This window comes from Pseudophryne corroboree, chromosome 7, assembly GCF_028390025.1.
Source record: "Pseudophryne corroboree isolate aPseCor3 chromosome 7, aPseCor3.hap2, whole genome shotgun sequence".
Taxonomy (NCBI): domain Eukaryota; kingdom Metazoa; phylum Chordata; class Amphibia; order Anura; family Myobatrachidae; genus Pseudophryne; species Pseudophryne corroboree.
This window is the reverse complement of record NC_086450.1, coordinates 391,636,178-391,659,520: the sequence shown is the minus strand read 5'-3', so window position 1 is coordinate 391,659,520 and position 23,343 is coordinate 391,636,178. Positions and strand designations below refer to the sequence as shown.

At 46.2% G+C, this 23,343-nt stretch overlaps 1 protein-coding gene across 5 annotated transcripts in view; it reads left to right on the top strand.

Moving 5' to 3' along the window:
- Nucleotides 1-23,343, top strand: part of MAD1L1 (mitotic arrest deficient 1 like 1) — a 1,517,492-nt gene that overhangs the window by 606,888 nt on the left and 887,261 nt on the right. For all 5 annotated transcript variants that reach the window (XM_063934609.1, XM_063934611.1, XM_063934608.1 and 2 more), the window contains exon 12: nucleotides 11,805-11,945. In XM_063934609.1, coding sequence (XP_063790679.1) covers nucleotides 11,805-11,945 — 141 coding nt within the window. The remainder of the gene's footprint in view (nucleotides 1-11,804; nucleotides 11,946-23,343) is intronic.

Here is a 23,343-nt window from a genome sequence, read left to right as displayed (position 1 = left end):
GTTCATTAAACAAAGTGTGTCGACATTCACACAATTCATTTATGTTTCATATACACCGTATACACACAGCCTGAAGGTCATTTAATACAATATTTTTAATAACTTTGTGTATTAAACAAAGTTTGTGTACATTGAGCCATAAAAAAAAAAAAGGTTTCACTATCTCACTCAGAAAATTCCGTATTTCGGAATATTCCGTATTTCGGAATATTTGGATATGGGATACTCAACCTGTATCTAATTAATCCAAAATACGGAAAAAATCCGATATCCAAAATACCTCTGGTTCCAAGCATTTTGGATAAGGGATACTCAACCTGTATAAACAGATGTTCTCAGTAAAGTCATTGATGTTGCCCTAGTGGCAGTATATTTTAGCTGTGAAGTCATTACATCTCAGGCTCTTGTGAACATTTGTCTTCATTCTCCGCATGTTTGCTTGGTGTTAAGTCCATTTTGTGTATTCAATCTGTTTCTGTGACGAATTCTCTTTCCTGAATTGCCTGTGCCCTGAAGGGGTTCATTCTCCACATTGTAAACAATAACTATCTGTTTTATAGGGACTGGGGACTACAGTAACTGAGAATGATGGGCTCAGGTTAGATCAGAGCCTCGGGATATTCTTTCTGTACTTTCAGAGGTCAGGCCCTGTATTTGGCCAGCTCTCCTATAAGTGTGACTGCTTGACCCTTCCCCAGCACTGGGAACAATTCATTTTATGGTATCTGTGACTCCAAACATTACCAGTCATTGACCTTTTTTATTATCTGCCATGTTCTCTGTACAGCTCGTTAGCTTCTATTCCGTGATAAAGCCAAACTCTTACTTTCTCTAATTCTATAACAATGTTATTATAATTGTACTTTATACACTATCTACAGTAGTGTACAGTAAATGTCAATAAAAGATGGCCCGAAGGGCACTGACCATTCTGATGTCATTGACTGCATCTTACTATTTGCTTCCAAAGGCAAAACCACTCCTTAAAGCAGTCCCTCAAGGCACCCTAATGGGTTTAGGAGGGCCCACACTGCACCCATGTTCAATGACTGACCTTTCTGGAGTCCCACGTCGGTGCTGCAGCGCTGCAAAAATCACCAGCAAAATGACTGCCACACAAGCGCAGTAGTGATTAGTCTCTGGAACATGGCAGGCTACATGTTTCCGGATACCTTGGCATGCACAGTGTCATAGTCTACTGCGCCGTAAAGAGAAGGGGGCCCCCCGGAGTCTGCACACTGGCCCCATCCTCAGTTATAACTCCCTTTTAACAGTCCATATTTTAAGGATATCCATGGTTGAGCACAGACTGTTAAATAAACTTGACTGAGGTGCGAATTAAGTCATATGTGCTCAAACATGGATATCCTTAAAACAGGGACTGCTAGGGTACCTTGAGGACTGCGTTTGGGAATAGCTGCATTAAAGAGTTTGTCCACTTTCTGAAGCTCTGTGCTAGACTCTGCACACCCTCCTGTATATAGAGCTAGCACATTGCTTTAGCTTTCAGACCCCCTCTTTACAGCCATGTCTTCATACTGACAAATATAGTTGCTCATTTGCCATATGTCATTGCGCAGAGGGAGTGGGCTATGATGATTAACTTTGCCCAGACCTGCGTCATTACATCTCCCCATGATCCCTCCCATTTCACTAGGAAGTGGGTGGAATATGGGATGGGTAACCACTGTTCCTGGTGTCCGTGGGACTTAATACCGTCACAGGATGGCCATCAAATAGTGGTTGCTTTGCCGCCACTGCAACATGCCTGTCCATCACTTGTAGCCATCACAAGGTTTGATGTGCGTGTGCAGTGAAATTAGTACATCTGTGCGCGCAGAAAGGTCTTGTGCTGTGGACGCTGGTTTTGGGTATCCGCAGCTGAATGCAGTTAAACATCAGATGATGCATCAGAATCAAACAAGGTGGTGGTAACCATTGAAATCACAGCATCAAATGAAAAATAATTTCCTACAAATTGGGAACATCGATGCATGCTAACCGTCGGTTTCAAATGTCCACCCCCATTGGAACGCCAACAAAATTTGTGAGTTTCCTGGACATTCCCGAGAGAATAAGCATGTTTTATTGGGTTTTACAATTTTAAAAGGAAACTTTAATTTTGTTAAATAGAGTGAGATTTGTACAAAGCAATCTCCTTTATAACTCTCTAAGGGGCAGATTTATTAAAACTTGGAGAGAGATAAAGTACTAGCCAATCGGCTCCTAACTGCCATGTTACAGGCTGTTTGAAAAATGACAGGAGCTGACTGGTTGGAACTTTATCTCCAAGCTTTGATCCATCTCCAGCTGAATTCTCGGATGCCCTGCAAACTCTGTTCCTGGGCTTTTCCCGGTGTGAGAAGTTTCTTTGTAACTGCATGTGATTTGCTCTTACAGCAATCAGCAGTGTGTTGTTTTTTTTTTTATTTGCCTAGTCCAAGAGATGACAGTATATCTTGTATTATTAATCAGGAAAATAGCCTCTCTCCTGTAGATTTCATCTGCTTCATGATCCCCTTTGGGTGTGAAAAAAGCAGACAAATGATGGAGTGAAATGCACAAGGGAGGCAGCACTGTATCACCGCGTGTAACACAATGCCTGCAAAGTGTAAACAAGTTTGATAATGTCACTTATCTGACAGCTTTCTCAGAGCTTAGATCATCGAAGTCATCGCTAACTCACTACCCAAAGACAGGCTGGAGCAATCTTTTGGCAGCATCTCCTACTTGGCAACACATGCAAAATGCCTTCAACCTTGTTGATGCAGCAGAACCTGTGCTTTTTGTGTAGCAGAAAACATAACCAATCCATCTATCACCATGATAACTTACTTGGAATACAGCTGTAGGCTCCTCTCGTCCAGTCTTCTGCTAAGATGGTTTGATAGGGTCTCAGCGTCACAAATGTCTCTAAGTATCAGCACAGGTGGCCGTATTTCAAAGATTACGTTGTGGAAATCTCATTTGGCAATTGTCGTGATGCACTGCAGATTAAAGGAATGCAGGAGAAGTTTGGTGGCATTCCAGATCCGCAGCTTTAGAAGATGACAGATTATAAAGCTAAGTAACAGTAAAATGTTAGTAGGGCTCATTTGTAAAATAGTTCCAATCTAGATTTAATCTATTGCCAGGGTGATATTCGGTAGCTGTAAAACTGGCTGTGTCTGGATACCGGCCAGGATGTATCTCATAATGTAGGACAAGGGCTCCAGGAATAATAGCTTCTGCTCTGACGGTCTCCCGGCTAGATCTAAACAGCAACAATACTGATCCAGCATATTTGTCTCTGTTAAATAGAGCTGACAGTTTATGCAGCGCTGGCATATCATTGTGTTATATCTGACAATGCAAACTTAATGTTTTATATTGACTATTTACTGTGAAAATAGAAAATATAAGCTTAACGTTATATTAGCCTGCACATGGTGCAGGCGTGGACTGGTGGTAAATCAGGGAGATTGCTGGTCTATTCAGGGAGTGAGGGAGATTGCTACTATTTCAGGGAGTCTCCTGCAGAATGAGGGAGGGTAGGCACCTCTGCTGCTACCTCACATGTAACCTTTATAAACATGCATGACAAATGAAGCAGTTCATTCTTCTTACATATTTCAAAACCATTTCCTTTAAGCCTAGGTCTCACTGGGATATGGTCCTGTGCAGGGATCCGATTCTGAATTAGTCATTTGCTTTGTTTCTTTCTAGGTTAGTAGAACTTTTATGTAGTCCTGTTCAAAACAATCAAACTGTCTGAAAGTTCTAATCCTACTTTAAACAGCCACCAATGCTTTGGCCGTTTTTTTTCTTTTTACGCATGCGTTGCGGGCAGGCCACATGTTGCAAGCAAAGTTTTTGGTAAGAAGACAGTATAGGAGGGTGTTTCAGACCTGATCGCTGCTGTTTACGCACTGCGGGTGATCAGGTCATAACTGCGTATGTACCACAATGCGCACGCACGTTGGACAACAACAGGCATTGATGGTTAGCGACAGGATGCTGTGAAAATTCCAATCGCACGGGCGTTCGCGACGTGATAGGAAGAGGCCGTTTGTGGGTGGTTTCTGACCGTTTACTGGGAGTGTCCGGAAAACTCAGGCGTTCCTAAACATTTTCTGGGAGGGTGTCTGACGTCAGCTCCGGCCCCGATCAGTCTGTTGTGATCGCACTGTAGGAGTAAATCCTGGGCTGCGCAGAGACTGCACACAGTGGATATTTGCAGCTCGGCGTACACATGTGATTGCACTTTTGCACAGCGAATTTACACTCCCCATGGGGGCGGCGACTATCTGAACACAGGACTGCAAAGTTAGCAGCCCAGCGATCAGGTCTGAATCACCCCCATAGTCACATTATATTATCTTGGCCATTCTGGAAGCGGCCACTGCAGAATACATTTTTTGCTCAAAGTTTTGCTGAAGTATCCATAGATCTAAATGACAGTAGTTGTTAGATCAGACTAGAGGGACACCTTACATAATACATAGTTGACCAAAAAATGTTTCAATAACTAGAACTTTGTATTAAGTACTGATCAGAGTTCCAGTGAAGCAGAGCCATGTAGTCCATCACTGAAAGTCATTGCCTTCATGAGCCCAAGCGTGGCTTCAAGTTCATATCTGAGACTGTATATGGGGGATACAGCCACAATGTACACAGTCATATAATCAATATTATTGAAATGTTGTGGGCTGGAACATGTGAAATATTGTCGTTCTGCACAATGGGCCTGATTGGGGTCCTGACGCAGGTCTGGCAGCAGACGGAAAGTACCAATGTTCAGTGCCTTGCTCATGCACCTGACATGTACTCTACGGCTGCAGCCATTTGAGGGCAGTGATGACAGTCATTTCCCTGGCCTTGGCACTCATTTTGTGGGAGTGCCAAAGCCAGGGTCTCAATCTTCTGACAGAGATTTCCTGGCATTTGGGAAGGAGCTGTGGCGGCCAGCCCTACGTGACCTCAAGGGTTACTCAGCCGGTTGATGGTGTCGCAAGTGATCCGGTGCTGTTTCCTCAGATGTAGCACTATATAACACATGCATACAGGAGGCGTCTACATACACTAGATGTCTCCTGCCGCATTACCACATCTGTGCATTGCTGCAACAGCAATGCTCACTCCGTCCACATCTAATCAGACCCAATGCCAACAATTAAGGTTATGCTGTGGGTGCAGATTGTTAGGCTGTGGGGAAGGAGGGCTAGGGTAAGCGTAAGGGGTAGCGTACGCCTCACCGGAATCACTTCCTCAGATGGCGCCACCGGGTCTCCGCGTCAGCTGTGGTTGTAGGTGAGTGATGTCACTGCGCCACCAAGATTATATGTGTCAACATTCTAATCATGTTGACCTTTCATCAGTATGCGCCACGGTCAAAAGTTAAACACGGTTAAAGTTTACATGTTAAGCATGTCCACATGTTGCAAGGTGACATTACAACCATGTGGAAACACATCACATTATACTGCATACTGGTATATAATCTAGTTCTGTTACTTTTGTATAACAACAATTACCAGCCTGCTTTTGGAGATTGTAGATTTCCTTTATTTTTGGTTTATATTGTAGAAATCATAATTTCTCTGACGTCCTAGTGGATGCTGGGACTCCGTCAGGACCATGGGGATAGCGGCTCCGCAGGAGACAGGGCACAAAATTTAAAAGTTTGACCACTAGGTGGTGTGTACTGGCTCCTCCCCCTATGACCCTCCTCCAAGCCTCAGTTAGGTTTTTGTGCCCGTCCGAGCAGGGTGCAATCTAGGTGGCTCTCCTAAAGAGCTGCTTAGAAAAAGTTTGTTAGGTTTTTTATTTTCAGTGAGTCCTGCTGGCAACAGGCTCACTGCAACGAGGGACTTAGGGGAGAAGAAGTGAACTCACCTGCGTGCAGGATGGATTTGCTTCTTAGGCTACTGGACACTAGCTCCAGAGGGACGATCACAGGTACAGCCTGGATGGGTCACCGGAGCCGCGCCGCCGACCCCCTTGCAGAAGCCGAATAGAGAAGAGGTCCAGAAACCGGCGGCAGAAGACGTCTCAGTCTTCATGAGGTAGCGCACAGCACTGCAGCTGTGCGCCATTGCTCTCCGCACACTTCACACCAGCGGTCACTGAGGGTGCAGGGCGCTGGGGGGGGCGCCCTGGGCAGCAATGTAATATACCTATTCTGGCTAAAATATATCACATATAGCCCCTGGGGCTATATGGATGTATTTAACCCCTGCCAGGTTCCAAAAAAACCGGGAGAAGAAGCCCGCCGAAAAGGGGGCGGGGCCTATTCTCCTCAGCACACAGCGCCATTTTCCTGCCCAGCTCCACTGCGAGGAAGGCTCCCAGGACTCTCCCCTGCACTGCACTACAGAAACAGGGTAAAAACAGAGAGGGGGGGCACTTATTGGCGATATTTATAATATTTGAGCTGCTATAAAGGGAACACACTTATTAAGGTTGTCCCTATATATATTTATAGCGCTTGGGTGTGTGCTGGCAAACTCTCCCTCTGTCTCCCCAAAGGGCTAGTGGGGTCCTGTCTTCTATCAGAGCATTCCCTGTGTGTCTGCTGTGTGTCGGTACGTGTGTGTCGACATGTATGAGGACGATGTTGGCGTGGAGGCGGAGCAATTGCCTGTAATGGTGATGTCACCCCCTAGGGAGTCGACACCAGAATGGATGGCTTTGTTTATGGAATTACGGGATAGTGTCCGCACGCTACAAAAGTCGGTTGACGACATGAGACAGCCGGCAAACCAGTTAGTACCTGTCCAGGCGTCTCAGACACCGTCAGGGGCTGTAAAACGCCCTTTACCTCAGTCGGTCGACACAGACCCAGACACTGACACTGAATCCAGTGTCGACGGTGAAGAAACAAACGTATTTTCCAGTAGGGCCACACGTTATATGATCACGGCAATGAAGGAGGCTTTGCATATCTCTGATACTGCAAGTACCACAATAAGGGGTATTATGTGGGGTGTGAAAAAACTACCGATAGTTTTTCCTGAATCAGAGGAACTGAATGAAGTGTGTGATGAAGCGTGGGTTACCCCAGATAGAAAACTGCTAATTTCAAAGAAGTTATTGGCATTATACCCTTTCCCGCCAGAGGTTTGGGCGCGCTGGGAAACACCTCCTAGGGTGGATAAGGCGCTCACACGCTTATCAAAGCAAGTGGCGTTACCGTCTCCTGATACGGCCGCCCTCAAGGATCCAGCTGATAGGAGGCTGGAGAATACATTAAAAAGTATATACACACATACGGGTGTTATACTGAGACCAGCAATCGCCTCAGCCTGGATGTGCAGTGCTGGCGTGGCTTGGTCGGAGTCACTGTCTGAAAATATTGATACCCTGGATAGGGACAGTATTTTACGGACTATAGAGCAGTTAAAGGATGCATTTCTTTATATGCGAGATGCACAGAGAGATATTTGCACTCTGGCATCAAGAGTAAGTGCGATGTCCATATCTGCCAGAAGAAGTTTATGGACGCGCCAGTGGTTCGGCGATGCGGATTCCAAACAACATATGGAAGTATTGCCGTATAAGGGGGAGGAATTATTTGGGGTCGGTCTATCGGATCTGGTGGCCACGGCAACGGCCGGAAAATCCACCTTTTTACCCCAGGTCACCTCCCAGCAGAAAAAGCCGCAGGCTTTTCAGCCGCAGTCCTTTCGTTCCTATAAGAACAAACGAGCAAAAGGACATTCCTATTTGCCCCGAGGCAAAGGAAAGGGTAAGAGACTGCAACAAGCAGCTCCTTCCCAGGAGCAGAAGCCCTCCCCGGCTTCTACAAAGGCGTCAGCATGACGCTGGGACCTTACAAGCAGACTCAGGGGCGGTGGGGGGTCGCCTCAAACATTTCAGCGCACAGTGGGCTCACTCGCAGGTGGACCCCTGGATCCTGCAGGTAGTATCTCAGGGTTACAGGTTGGAATTCGAGAAGTCCCCTCCTCGCCGTTTCCTAAAGTCTGCTTTGCCAACGTCTCCCTCCGACAGGGCGACGGTATTGGAGGCCATTCACAAGCTGTATTCTCAGCAGGTGATAGTCAAGGTACCCCTCCTACAACAGGGACAGGGGTATTACTCCACGCTATTTGTGGTACCGAAGCCGGACGGCTCGGTAAGACCGATTCTAAATCTAAAATCTCTGAACCTGTACATACAAAAATTCAAGTTCAAGATGGAGTCACTCAGAGCAGTGATAGCGAATCTGGAAGAAGGGGATTTTATGGTGTCCTTGGACATCAAGGATGCTTACCTTCATGTTCCAATTTGTCTTTCACACCAAGGGTACCTCAGGTTCGTGGTCCAAAACTGTCATTATCAGTTTCAGACGCTGCCGTTTGGATTGTCCACGGCACCCCGGGTCTTTACCAAGGTAATGGCCGAAATGATGATCCTTCTTCGAAGAGAAGGCGTCTTAATTATCCCTTACTTGGACGATCTCCTGATAAGGGCAAGATCCAGAGAACAGCTGGAGGTCGGAGTAGCACTAACCCAGGTAGTGCTCCAACAACACGGGTGGATTCTGAATTTTCCAAAATCCCAACTGATCCCGACGACACGTCTGTTGTTCCTAGGGATGATTCTGGACACTGTTCAGAAAAAGGTATTTCTTCCGGAGGAGAAAGCCAGGGAGTTATCCGATCTAGTCAGGAACCTCCTAAAACCAGGAAAAGTATCTGTGCATCAATGCACAAGAGTCCTGGGAAAAATGGTAGCTTCTTACGAAGCGATTCCATTCGGCAGATTCCATGCACGAGTCAAGCCTGGAGATGTCTCTTCACATAAATATACTGGAGCTAAGAGCAATCTACAATGCTCTAAGCCTGGCAAAACCTCTGCTTCAGGGTCAGCCGGTGTTGATTCAGTCGGACAACATCACGGCAGTCGCCCACGTAAACAGGGCGGCACAAGAAGCAGGAGGGCAATGGCAGAAGCTGCAAGGATTCTCCGCTGGGCAGAAAATCATGTGTTAGCACTGTCAGCTGTGTTCATCCCGGGAGTGGACAACTGGGAAGCAGACTTCCTCAGCAGACACGATCTGCACCCGGGAGAGTGGGGACTTCATCCAGAAGTCTTCCACATGATTGTGGTCCATTGGGAAAGACCAATGGTGGACATGATGGCGTCCCGCCTCAACAAAAAACTGGACAGGTATTGCGCCAGGTCAAGAGACCCTCAGGCAATAGCTGTAGACGCTCTGGTAACACCATGGGTGTACCAGTCAGTGTATGTGTTTCCTCCTCTGCCTCTCATACCAAAAGTACTGAGAATTATACGGCAAAGGGGAGTAAGAACGATACTCGTGGCTCCGGATTGGCCAAGAAGAACTTGGTACCCGGAACTTCAGGAGATGCTCACGGAAGATCCGTGGCCTCTACCTCTAAGACGGGACCTGCTTCAGCAGGGACCGTGTCTATTCCAAGACTTACCGCGGCTGCGTTTGACGGCATGGCGGTTGAACGCCGAATCCTAAGGGAAAAAGGCATTCCGGAAGAGGTCATCCCTACCCTGGTAAAAGCCAGGAAGGAGGTGACTGCACAACATTATCACCGCATTTGGAGAAAATATGTTGCGTGGTGTGAGGCCAGGAAGGCCCCGACGGAGGAATTTCAACTGGGTCGATTCCTACATTTCCTGCAAACAGGATTGTCTATGGGCCTCAAATTAGGGTCCATTAAGGTTCAAATTTCGGCCCTGTCGATTTTCTTCCAGAAAGAATTGGCTTCAGTTCCTGAAGTCCAGACTTTTGTAAAAGGAGTACTACATATACAGCCCCCGGTTGTGCCCCCAGTGGCACCGTGGGATCTTAATGTAGTTTTGGATTTTCTCAAATCCCATTGGTTTGAGCCACTCAAATCGGTGGATTTGAAATATCTTACATGGAAAGTAACCATGCTACTGGCCCTGGCTTCAGCCTGGAGAGTGTCAGAATTGGCGGCTTTATCGTATAAAAGCCCATATCTGATTTTCCATTAGGACAGGGCAGAACTGCGGACGCGTCCTCACTTTCTGCCTAAGGTGGTTTCAGCGTTTCACCTGAACCAGCCTATTGTGGTGCCTGCGGCTACTAGCGATTTGGAGGATTCCAAGTTGCTGGACGTTGTCAGAGCATTGAAAATATATATTTCAAGGACGGCTGGAGTCAGAAAATCTGACTCGCTGTTTATACTGTATGCACCCAACAAGCTGGGTGCTCCTGCTTCTAAGCAGACGATTGCTCGTTGGATTTGTACTATTTGTACAAATTCAACTTGTGATTTGTACAATTCAACTTGCACATTCTGTGGCAGGCCTGCCACAGCCTAAATCTGTCAAGGCCCATTCCACAAGGAAGGTGGGCTCATCTTGGGCGGCTGCCCGAGGGGTCTCGGCATTACAACTCTGCCGAGCAGCTACGTGGTCAGGGGAGAACACGTTTGTAAAATTCTACAAATTTGATACCCTGGCTAAGGAGGACCTGGAGTTCTCTCATTCGGTGCTGCAGAGTCATCCGCACTCTCCCGCCCGTTTGGGAGCTTTGGTATAATCCCCATGGTCCTGACGGAGTCCCAGCATCCACTAGGACGTCAGAGAAAATAAGATTTTACTTACCGATAAATCTATTTCTCGTAGTCCGTAGTGGATGCTGGGCGCCCATCCCAAGTGCGGATTGTCTGCAATACTTGTACATAGTTATTGTTACAAAAAAATCGGGTTGTTATTGTTGTGAGCCGTCTGTTCAGAGGCTCCTACGTTTGTCATACTGTTAACTGGGTTCAGATCACAAGTTGTACGGTGTGATTGGTGTGGCTGGTATGAGTCTTACCCGGGATTCAAAATCCTTCCTTATTGTGTACGCTCGTCCGGGCACAGTATCCTAACTGAGGCTTGGAGGAGGGTCATAGGGGGAGGAGCCAGTACACACCACCTAGTGGTCAAACTTTTAAATTTTGTGCCCTGTCTCCTGCGGAGCCGCTATCCCCATGGTCCTGACGGAGTCCCAGCATCCACTACGGACTACGAGAAATAGATTTATCGGTAAGTAAAATCTTATTATACCGATACAATTCTATGTGGGTATATGGAAAGCATAGATTATTAGCCAATGTATGGTGTTCTAATATCTTCACAAGGTTAGAAATGTGTATGGGTGATAAAAGTCACTGCATGTATCTGACACGTAGCATAAATGTGTATGGGTGATATCAGTCACTGTGGGTGTATCTGACGCGTGGCATAAATGTGTATGGGGGATATAAGTCACTGGAAGTATCTGACACGTAGCATAATTGTGTATGGGTGATAGGAGTCACTGTGGGTATATCCGACGCGTGGCATGAATGTGTATGGGTGATATAAGTCACTGTGGGTGTATCCAACGCGTGGCATAAATTTGTATAGGTAATAGACGTCACTGTGGGTATATCCGACGCGTGGCATGAATGTGTATGGGTGATATAAGTCACTGTGGGTGTATCCAACGCGTGGCATAAATTTGTATAGGTAATAGACGTCACTGTGGGTGTATCCGACGCGTGACATAAATGTGTATGGGGGATATAAGTCACTGTGAATACAGTCCTGTATCTGCTGAGTTCAGTTACATCCTTTGTTTGGTTGTAACACCAATATGAAGTCTAGTATCTGAATGATGTTAAAGTTGATAATTCCATGTTCTGATTGGTTAGTAAAAAAGTGAGCATTAAATTGAAACCCGTTTCATATGAGTTGGCTCACTATTTGCATGTAACATTATTGCAATCTGGTGTTTGGCGATACATCTGATGAATGACACGTCTCCTTCTTTTGCTTGCCAATTTCTCCAGGAACGAGATGGAATGAGGGCGATCCTGGATTCGTATGACAGCGAGTTGACCCCATCAGAGCACACACCTCAGCTCAGCCGCCGTCTTCGGGAGTCGGAGGAGATTCTGCAGAGACTACACAGGCACAGTGCTGAGATGGAGGTAATTGGTGACTAGATAGCAAAGCTACAGGTATAACAGTGATTTTAGCTGTCTGGCTGATCCATTTATATTAATTTAATAAATACGTGTCAGGTGATTAGAACGTATTGCTGCTAAGTGTGGAATCTTTCCAGGCCAGCAGTGCAAATAAACATGGGACGTTGGGAAAAAACTTGGCTTGTGGTCCAAGTGTTGGAAAAACCCTTTGTGTACCGATATGCCGTTAACTATAAAGATCAATAATAATTAAAATACCCTGTACTGCTACAGCTCTTCAGTGGTTTCCATGACCCGGTTTACGGAGCTTACACCCAGTTTACGGAGCTTATAATTCAGAGAAGCATGTCTATTGTATACTATATTACCTTCTCAAAAATGCCCCTTTTTTCCCAGCACTCTTCTTGATGGTTGTGGCACAAAGCGGCTAAACCTGTCCGACGTCCTGGTTAGGGTGCTCATACTTCCATTAGAGCACCCAAACCATGGGGTTTTCGCATATTTCTGCTCGCACCACAGCAGGCTGCAAACTGAAATGTGCCCCCCTGACAACATGTACGCCCGAATGGAGCAACAGATGACTTGCTCCATCAGGTGCCATCTAGTGGCAGCCGCAGGGAGAACAATTGAATTCCTCAAAATGACTACATACCCTTCTTGACATAGCCCTTTTTGTTATTGAGTGTAGCTGTGTTCCTCACTGACATTATTACTAACTTATATGTGTTTTCTTTCTGGATAATTATAATAGCCCCTACCTTTCTATAAAGTAATATGAATATCCTCCACTCCTTAATAAGACACTTTACCAATGATTTGTATTCCTTTTACCAATAGCAAAGTAAGTGTACATTAAAGGTGTTAGATGTTTTTGCATAGGGCGCGCCTCCAATATAGCAGAGATCGGTGCTCACCACTGTCGACACTCATCCTGGCACTGCAGACATTACAGGCGTGTTATGCTAATGAGTTGTCCTGTTCCTATGACCTATCTGAACTTTGCAGAAAAGCTGATAAAATTATTGCAAATCATCTCACTTGGGTTTGATTGACTATTTTCATTTTGAACCAGAATCTCACCATAATCAAGTGATTTGTGGTAAGGGAGCGACATAATGTGGATATACTGTAGTCCAGACTAACATCTCATGGCTGCGATTATAGTGGCCATGTACCAGTGTTGCAATGTAAGAGTCCTCCCAGGGTTTCCTGCAGCAAGCAGCTTGTGTTGGCAGGGAGAACACTCTTTCCTTCTCGCACGGTGACAACAGATTCTCAGTATGGGACTCTGAGACGTGACAGTACGCTCTTCTGCAGTGTGCCACTGACACCTCTGACTTATGAGTTCCAGAGAGCCCAATACAGTACTCAGTCCTCATCTCACCTCTAGGAGAGGAGCAGCGCATTGCCAAACAGAGTCTTCTAATAACTGCCCCAGCTGCACAGACGGCAAAATCACTGTAAACATAATTACATTAATAGCCATTTTATTGCAACGCATTTGGCTCTATATGAAACATTAATGAAGAGAGCGATGCTGGGAGGACGTGCTGACACACTGACTAGTTCCCTGTGTTTTTTATGTTAAGGAGAGATTTAGTGTGACTGAGAACACCATATGTATTCTAATCAGTTAATTATGAGCCTGACAATTTTGGCACATCAGAGCCCATATGCTCACACATTGTCTGCCAGTAAGACCAAGGGCTAGAATGGAAACCTGTTAACTCATTGACCAAAAATTATCACCTTATTCATTACACAGTCAGTCGCTGGGCTGTATTTATTGTGTTGATGTGGCGGTTCCAGTCTCTGCTTGTATCATTCACCTATGGACCTATACTGTGTGTCTGTGATTTTACTATAATACTGTGCATGTGTGTGTATATATAATATGCCTGTTTTTGGATTACCTAATGTGTGTCTCTGGCTACATGAACAACAACATACAATGTGTCGGGCGCTAGATTAAATACAAATATACTAATTAGGATTAGATAAAAAGACAATTATTTGGCTGCCTTCACAATGTGGACCTGGAAATCCACCTGAAATGTGTGAATGAACAAATCAAATAAATGAAGGCGCACAGAAAAAATCGTCAGCTGCTGTTTTGTTGCAAATGCATATAGCAATTTAATAAAAGATTTAATTTAAGAATTACCTTAAAATAGACATACTAAAACATGAGTAACACGTGCAAAAACAGGGGATAGCATAATTGGTTAATAACTCCACACAGACTGACACTTTAGTTAGTGCAAGAGTTCTTCAATAAAAATTGAGTAGCATGCGCATGCATGTGATTAAGCGGTAGTAGCTCCACAGAGATTGACAGTTTGCGTAATGGAAAGTTCTACAGTCAAAACTGAATGGCATATGGGTGCAGCCAGTGGAGGGGGATAAATGTACTTACTACTCACACACAGTATGAGGTGCTGGGGATCATACCCTCTGATGAAACCGCCACCTTTGTGGGCGGAGAAACGCATCAGGTGACTTGTATATAGGTGGACCACATTTGGAATGCAAAGTCCGGTAGCCGAACCCGGAAGTCGCGGTACGCGACATACACAGGCGTTCCTCACCCTCACACAGCCGCTGCAAAGTGTGCGTCCCGTGGACACAGCCACAAGTCCCCCAGCACCCAGCACTGGGATCTCCAAGCTTCAGTGGACCAAGCAGGAGGACACATAGGAGGATACACGGGACTGTGCATTTCAAAGGAGCGCTCCTATACACACTGGAAGGGTGAAGTATGATCCCCAGCACCTCATACTGTGTGTGAGAAGTAAGTACAGTTATCCCCTTCCACTGGCTGCACCCATATGCCATTCAGTTTTGACTGTAGAACTTTCCATTAAGCAAACTCAGTCTGTGTGGAGCTACTAACGCTTAATCACATGCATGCGCATGCTACTCAATTTTGATTGAAGAACTCTTGCACTAACCAAAGTGTCAGTCTGTGTGGAGTTATTAACCATTTATGCTGTTCCCTGTTTTTGCACGTTACTCATGTTTTAGTATGTCTATTTTAAGGTAATTCTTTAAATTGAATCTCTTATTAAATTGCTATATGCATTAGTATCAAAACAGCAGCTGACTATTTTTTCTCTGGCTACATACCTGGTTTAGTCTTTTCCACCCCAGCGTATGGTACGGACTCCATTGCATCTATGGGGTGCGTCATATATTCTTATTGTTTTATTCACAGTTACCAATACGCAGTGCTGGTTCATTGTATTATCATACCTCCCAACTGTCCCGATTTTCGCGGGACAGTCCCGTGTTTTGGGGACTGTCCCGCTGTCCCACCCGGGTCAGTTGGGAGGCTCTGTCAATCGCTGCTCTGCTTAGCATGCGCACAGCGTCTATTCAGTGGAGTCAGAGGGAGAGGGAGCATGCCAGCGGCTCACAGAGCGCTGGGCATGCCCCCTCAGTGACGAAAACGGGGCGTGGCCCGCGATTGCGGGTTCTCCCGTGAAGCCACGCCCCCTTTTCATAGGTCACGCCCCTTTTCGGGAGCGCGAGTGACTTCGCCACCCGAGTGTCCCGCTCCACAAGTAAAGAAAGTTGGGAGGTATGGTATTTTCTCTATCGTCCTTGTGGATGCTGGGGTTCCTGAAAGGACCATGGGGAATAGCGGCTCCGCAGGAGACAGGGCACAAAAAGTAAAGCTTTCCGATCAGGTGGTGTGCACTGGCTCCTCCCCCTATGACCCTCCTCCAGACTCCAGTTAGATTTTTGTGCCCGGCCGAGAAGGGTGCAATCTAGGTGGCTCTCCTAAAGAGCTGCTTAGAGAAAGTTTAGCTTAGGTTTTTTATTTTACAGTGAGTCCTGCTGGCAACAGGATCACTGCAACGAGGGACTTAGGGGAGAAGGAGTGAACTCACCTGCGTGCAGGATGGATTGGCTTCTTGGCTACTGGACATCAGCTCCAGAGGGACGATCACAGGTACAGCCTGGATGGTCACCGGAGCCGCGCCGCCGGCCCCCTTGCAGATGCTGAAGTAAGAAGAGGTCCAGAATCGGCGGCTGAAGACTCCTGCAGTCTTCTAAAGGTAGCGCACAGCACTGCAGCTGTGCGCCATTTTCCTCTCAGCACACTTCACACGGCAGTCACTGAGGGTGCAGGGCGCTGGGAGGGGGGCGCCCTGGGAGGCAAATGAAAACCTTTTTTGGCGAAAAATACCTCACATAAAGCCCCCAGAGGCTATATGGAGATATTTAACCCCTGCCAAGATTCACTAAATAGCGGGAGACGAGCCCGCCGAAAAAGGGGCGGGGCCTATCTCCTCAGCACACAGCGCCATTTTCTCTCACAGAAAGCCTGGAGAGAAGGCTCCCAGGCTCTCCCCTGCACTGCACTACAGAAACAGGGTTAAAACAGAGAGGGGGGGCACTGATTTTGGCGATATTGAGATATATATAAAGATGCTATAAGGGAAAACACTTATATAAGGTTGTCCCTATATAATTATAGCGTTTTGGTGTGTGCTGGCAAACTCTCCCTCTGTCTCCCCAAAGGGCTAGTGTGGGTCCTGTCCTCTGTCAGAGCATTCCCGGTGTGTGTGCTGTGTGTCGGTACGTGTGTGTCGACATGTATGAGGACGATGTTGGTGAGGAGGCGGAGAAATTGCCTGTAATGGTGATGTCACTCTCTAGGGAGTCGACACCGGAATGGATGGCTTATTTAGGGAATTACGTGAGAATGTCAACACGCTGTAAGGTCGGTTGACGACGTGAGACGGCCGACAAACTATTAGTACCGGTCCAGGCGTCTCAGAAACACCGTCAGGGGCGTTAAAAACGCCCATTTACCTCAGTCGGTCGACACAGACACAGACACGGACACTGAATCCAGTGTCGACGGTGAATAAACAAACGTATTTCTCATTAGGGCCACACGTTAAGGGCAATGAAGGAGGTGTTGCATATTTCTGATACTACAAGTACCACAAAAAAGGGTATTATGTGGGAGTGAAAAAACTACCTGTAGTTTTTCCTGAATCAGATAAAATAAAATGAAGTGTGTGATGATGCGTGGGGTTACCCCGATAGCAAATATTGGCGTTATACCCTTTCCCGCCAGAAATTAGGGCGCGTTGGGAAACACCCCTTAGGGTGATAAGGCGCTCACACGCTTATCAAGTGGCGTTACCGTCTCCAGATACGGCCGCCCTCAAGGAGCCAGCTGATAGGAAGCTGGAAAGATATCCTAAAAAGTATATACACACATACGGTGGTTATACTGCGACCAGCGATCGCCATCAGCCTGGAGATGCAGTGCTGGGTTGGCTTGGTCGGATTCCCTGACTGAAAATATTTTATTCATATAGAGCATTTAATAGGATGCATTCTATATATATGTACGTGAGATGCACAGAGGGATATTTGCTCTCTGGCATCAAGATAAGTACGTTGTCCATATCACCCAGAAGATGTCATGGACACGACAGTGGTCAGGTGATACAGATCCCATACGGCACATGGAAGTATTGCCGTATAAAGGGAAGGAGTTAGTTGGGGTCGGTCCATCGGACCTGGGGACCACGGCAACAGCTGGGAAATCCAACCTTTTTACCCCAAGTTACATCTCAGCTGAAAAAGACACCGTCTTTTCAGCCTCAATCCTTCCTTTCCCATGAGGGCATGCAGGCAAAAGGCCAGTCATATCTGCCCAGACATAGAGGTAAGGGAAGTAGACTGCAGCAGGCAGCCCCTTCCCAGGAAAAGAAGCCCTCCACCGCGTCTGCCAAGTCCTCAGCATGACGCTGGGGCCATGCAAGCGGACTCAAGGTGGGGGGGTAGTCTCAAGAGTCTCAGCGCGCAGTGGGATCACTCGCAGGTTGACCCCTAGATAGTACAAGTATTATCCCAGGGGTACAGATTGGAGAGTCGAGACATCTTCTCCTCGCAGGTTTCTGAAGTCTGCTTTACCAACGGCTCCCTCCGACAGGGAGGCAGCATTGGAAACAATTCACAAGCTGTATATCCAGCAGGTGATAATCAAAGTACCCCTCCTACAACAAGGAAAAGGGTATTATTTTTCCACACTATATTGTGGTACTGAAGCCAGACGGCTTGGTGAGACATAGTCTAAACTGAAATCTTTGAACACTTACATAAAAGGTTCAAATCGAGATGGAGTCACTCAGAGCAGTGATAGCGAACCGGAAAAAAGGGGACTATATGGTGTCCCTGGACATCAAGGATTACCTCCATGTCCAAATTTGCCCTTCTCAACAAGGGTACCTCTGGTTCGTGGTACAGAACTGTCAATATCAGTTTCAGACGATGCCGTTTGAATTATCCACGGCACCCCGGGCCTTTTACCAAGGTAATGGCCGAAAAGATGTTTCTTCAAAGAAAAAAGGCATCTAAATTATCCCTTACTTGGACGATATCCTGAAAAGGGCAAGTTCCAGAGAACAGTTGGAGGTCGGAAGAGCACTATCTAAAGTAGTTCTACGACAGCACGACTGGATTCTAAATATTCCAAGAATCGCAGCTGTTTTCCGACGATACGTCTGCTGTTCCTAGGAATGATTCTGGGCATAGTCCAGAAAAAGGTGTTCCTCCGGGAGGAAAAAGCCAAGGAGTTATTCGACCTAGTCAGAAACCTCCTAAAACCAGGCCAAGTATCAGTGCATCAATGCACAGGAGTCCTGGGAAAAATGGTGGCTTCTTACGAAGCGATTCCATTCGGCAGATCTCAGGGGATTTGCTGGACGAATGGTCCGGATCGCATTTTCAGATGCATCAGCGGATAATCCTGTCTCCAAGGACAAGGGTGTCTCTTCTGTGGGGGCTGCAGAGTGCTCATCTTTTAGAGGGCAGCACACTCAGCATTCAGGACTGTGTTCTGGGGACCACGGATACCAGCCTGAGAGGCTGGGGAGTAGTCACACAGGGAAAAAATTTCCAAGGAAGTGTGGTCAAGTCTGGAGACTTCTCTCCACATGAATATACTGGAGCTAAGGGCAATTTACAATGCTCTGAGCCTAGGAAGACTCCTGCTTCAAAGTCAACCGGTGCTGATCCAGTAGGACATCATCATGGCGGTCGCCCACGTTATCAGACGGGGCGACACAAGAAGCAGGAGGGCAATGACAGCAAGGATTCTTCGCTGGGCGGAAAATCATGTGATAACACTGTCAGCAGTGTTCATTCCGGGAGTGGGCAACTGGGAAGATTTTCTCAGCATAAATGAATTCCACCCGGAAAAGTGGAAACTTAATCTGGAAGTTTCCACATGATTGTAAACCGTTGGGAAAGACCAAAGGTGGTTATGATGGCGTCCCACCTGAAGCGCCAGGTCAAGAGACACTCAGGCAATAGCTGGGACGCTCTGGTAACACCGTCGGTGTACCAGTCGGTGTATGTGTTCCATCCTCTGCTTTTCATACCCAATGTATTGAAAATGATAGGAAGGAGAGGAGTAAGAACTATACTCGTGGCTCCGGTTTGGCCAAGAAGGACTTGGTTCCCGGAACTTCAAGAGATACTAAGAAGGGTCTTGATTCGGCAAGAACCGTGTCTGTTCCGGGACTTACCGCAGCTGCGTTGACGCCAAGGCGGGTGAACGCCGGATCCTAAGGGAAAGAGGCATTCCGGAAGAGGTCATCCCTACTCTGGTCAGAGCCAGGAAGGAGGTGACCGCACAACATTATCACCACTTAGGTGAAAATATGTGCCAGGGTGTGAGTCCAGGAAGGCTCCACGGAAGAATTTCAACTAGGTTAATTTCTACATTTCCTGCAAACAGGAGTGTCTATGGGTCTCAAATTGGGTCCATTAAGGTTCAAATTTCGGCCTGTTGATTTTCTTCCAGAAAGAAATTGGCTTCAGTTCCTGAAGTCCAGAAGTTGTTAAGGGAGTACTGCATATACAGCCCCTTTGATGTCTCCAGTGGCACTGGGCGATCTCAACGTAGTTTTGGGATTCCTAAAAAATCACATTGGTTTAAACAACTCAAATCTGTGGATTTGATATATCTCACATGGAAAATGACCATGCTGTTGGTCCTGGCCTCGGCCAGGCGAGTGTCAGAATTGGCGGCTTTATCTCACAAAGCCATATCTGATTGTCCATTCGGACAGAGCAAAGCTGCGGACTCGTCCCCAGTTTCTCCTTAAGGTGGTGTCAGCGTTTCACCTGAACCAGCTTATTGTGGTACCTGCGGCTACTAGGGACTTGGAGGACTCCAAGTTGCTGGATGTTATCAGGGCCCTGAAAATATAGTTTCCAGGTTGGCTGGAGTCAGGAAATCTGACTTGCTGTTTATCCTGTATGCACCCAACAATGCTGGGTGCTTCTGCTTCTAAGCAGTCGATTGCTCGTGGGATTGGTAGCACAATTCAACTTGCACATTCTGTGGCAGGCCTGCCACAGTCTAAATCTGTTAAGGCCCATTCCACAAGGAAGGTGGGCTCATCTTGGGCGGCTGCCCGAGGGGTCTCGGCATTACAACTTTGCCGAGCAGCTACGTGGTCGGGGGAGAACACGTTTGTAAAATTCTACAAATTTGATACCCTGGCAAAAGAGGACCTGGAGTTCTCTCATTCGGTGCTGCAGAGTCATCCGCACTCTCCCGCCCGTTTGGGAGCTTTGGTATAATCCCCATGGTCCTTTCAGGAACCCCAGCATCCACAAGGACGATAGAGAAAATAAGAATTTACTTACCGATAATTCTATTTCTCGGAGTCCGTAGTGGATGCTGGGCGCCCATCCCAAGTGCGGATTATCTGCAATACTTGTACATAGTTATTGCTAACTAAATCGGGTTATTGTTGTTGTGAGCCATCTTTTCAGAGGCTCCGCTGTTATCATACTGTTAACTGGGTTCAGATCACAGGTTGTACAGTGTGATTGGTGTGGCTGGTATGAGTCTTACCCGGGATTCAAAATTCCTCCCTTATTGTGTACGCTCGTCCGGGCACAGTACCTAACTGGAGTCTGGAGGAGGGTCATAGGGGGAGGAGCCAGTGCACACCACCTGATCGGAAAGCTTTACTTTTTGTGCCCTGTCTCCTGCGGAGCCGCTATTCCCCATGGTCCTTTCAGGAACCCCAGCATCCACTACGGACTCCGAGAAATAGAATTATCGGTAAGTAAATTCTTATTATCATAGTGCTGCCAGTGAGAAAAAAAAAAGATTTCTGTATCCCCATCTACCTTTTGAGCACCTACAGAGTTTATATGTTGTTTATATTGGTCATACTAACTGGGCAGAAAGGTAAGAACTGCTGTGTCACCATTTACAGTGTGTGTTACTTATACTCTTTTCAGAGAGAAATGTCTAAAAATCCAGGTTTTTAACCGGCATTTAAGTGCCGGGTAGTTTTGTCGGTCCCTGCCTGACCCCCCTATCACACAGACGAGCAAATTACCGGGTCAGGAGTTTCTACCCGGTAATTTGCGGATCAACACTGGTAATTCGTCTATGTGAAAGGGTCAACCCGGGTCTCCGACCATGGTAAATTTCTGGGTGGAAGTCCCGGGAATTTCAACCCAGGCTGAACCTTTCACATAGAAAAAGGACCCGTGTTATTCTGCAAATGACCAATTAGAACTTCTTCACCCGGGAATTTTCCTTTCTGTATGAAAGGGTACGTTTCTCTTTCCTAGCAGTGACCAGTGTGATAAATGTAAAGGGTTCTTTTCCGATGTGTCCCTGCAACCACTGATCACGCTCATGTAATGGTGTGACATGGCTGAAAAGCAGACACTTTGCTGGTAGAACAATTTTTAAGAGAATTAAGTATTTAGCTTTATTATGAGCTTCTTTAAAGTGTTTGATGTGAGGTTGGATAACAATGCATCTTATCAGTCACTAGGAAGTAGTGACCTCACTGGAATACAGCAATTAACTTTCTAGGAAGTAGTGACGTCACTGTAATTAAACCTACTAGCTAACTAGGAGATAGTGTCATCACAGGAATAAAGCCAATAGTAACTCTCTAGGAAATACTGACACCACAGGAATAAAGCCAATAGTAACTCTCTAGGAAATACTGACATCACAGGAATAAAGCCAATAGTAACTCTCTAGGAAATACTGACACCACAGGAATAAAGCCAATAGTAACTCTCTAGGAAATACTGACATCACAGGAATAAAGCCAATAGTAACTCTCTAGGAAATACTGACACCACAGGAATAAAGCCAATAGTAACTCTCTAGGAAATACTGACATCACAGGAATAAAGCCAATAGTAACTCTCTAGGAAATACTGACACCACAGGAATAAAGCCAATAGTAACTCTCTAGGAAATACTGACACCACAGGAATAAAGCCAATAGTAACTCTCTAGGAAATACTGACACCACAGGAATAAAGCCAATAGTAACTCTCTAGGAAATACTGACACCACAGGAATAAAGCCAATAGTAACTCTCTAGAAAATACTGACACCACAGGAATAAAGCCAATAGTAACTCTCTAGGAAATACTGACACCACAGGAATAAAGCCAATAGTAACTCTCTAGGAAATACTGACACCACAGGAATAAAGCCAATAGTAACTCTCTAGGAAATACTGACACCACAGGAATAAAGCCAATAGTAACTCTCTAGCAATTAGTGTCATCACAAGAATGTAGCCTCATACTGTAGCTCACTTGGATGTAGTGACATAACATGAATAAAGTCTACAATAACACATTAGTGAGTAGTGACATCACCGGTATAAAGCCAATAGTAACTCTCTAGGAAGTAGTAACATCACATTGTAAATGGGAGGCAGAATATGCCCCCCCCCCCCCTCCTTTGTAAGTTTAGGAGCAGACGCAATCTACACCAAGTTTGGGCTGCTGCAAAAAAAACGGTATTTGTAAATAAAAAAATATTTTTGGCCCATCCCTCAGCAAGTGACACCCTAAAAATGTAACCTCTCCACCCCAGTCATCTTCACAAAAGAAACTGTTGCTTTTGCACTGCTCCACAAAATAAGAAAGATTGCTGTCCGTAGATTGCAAGGATTGCTCTCACTCACCTAACACCTCCCAGCTGTCTGTGTCATGTTTTGCAGCTCTGCAAACGTATGCGCTTGGGTGTAGTCCTAAATGTATCATTGCAGTCAGGTACAGTAGCATCATCAAAGGGGTTTGTGCACCATGCTTAGACTACAGATGTGTCCACCCACATCCAGCCTCCCTGCACTTTAAACGGCCCTTCTGGTCATACCATGCTGTGGCGTGATTTGGTAGCGCAGAGCGTATTTACATGCAACTTTTTCCATTAAAATGTCTTATTCACAAAACAATGTGAACAAGAGGTACAAGCAGCTTATGCTAATTAAAAAATACATGTGGCATGCCTATATTTTGTGTGCAACTGCGGCTCTATCTGCATACGAAATGCTACGCTGCAGTGTTTCACTAGTAAACACTGTAA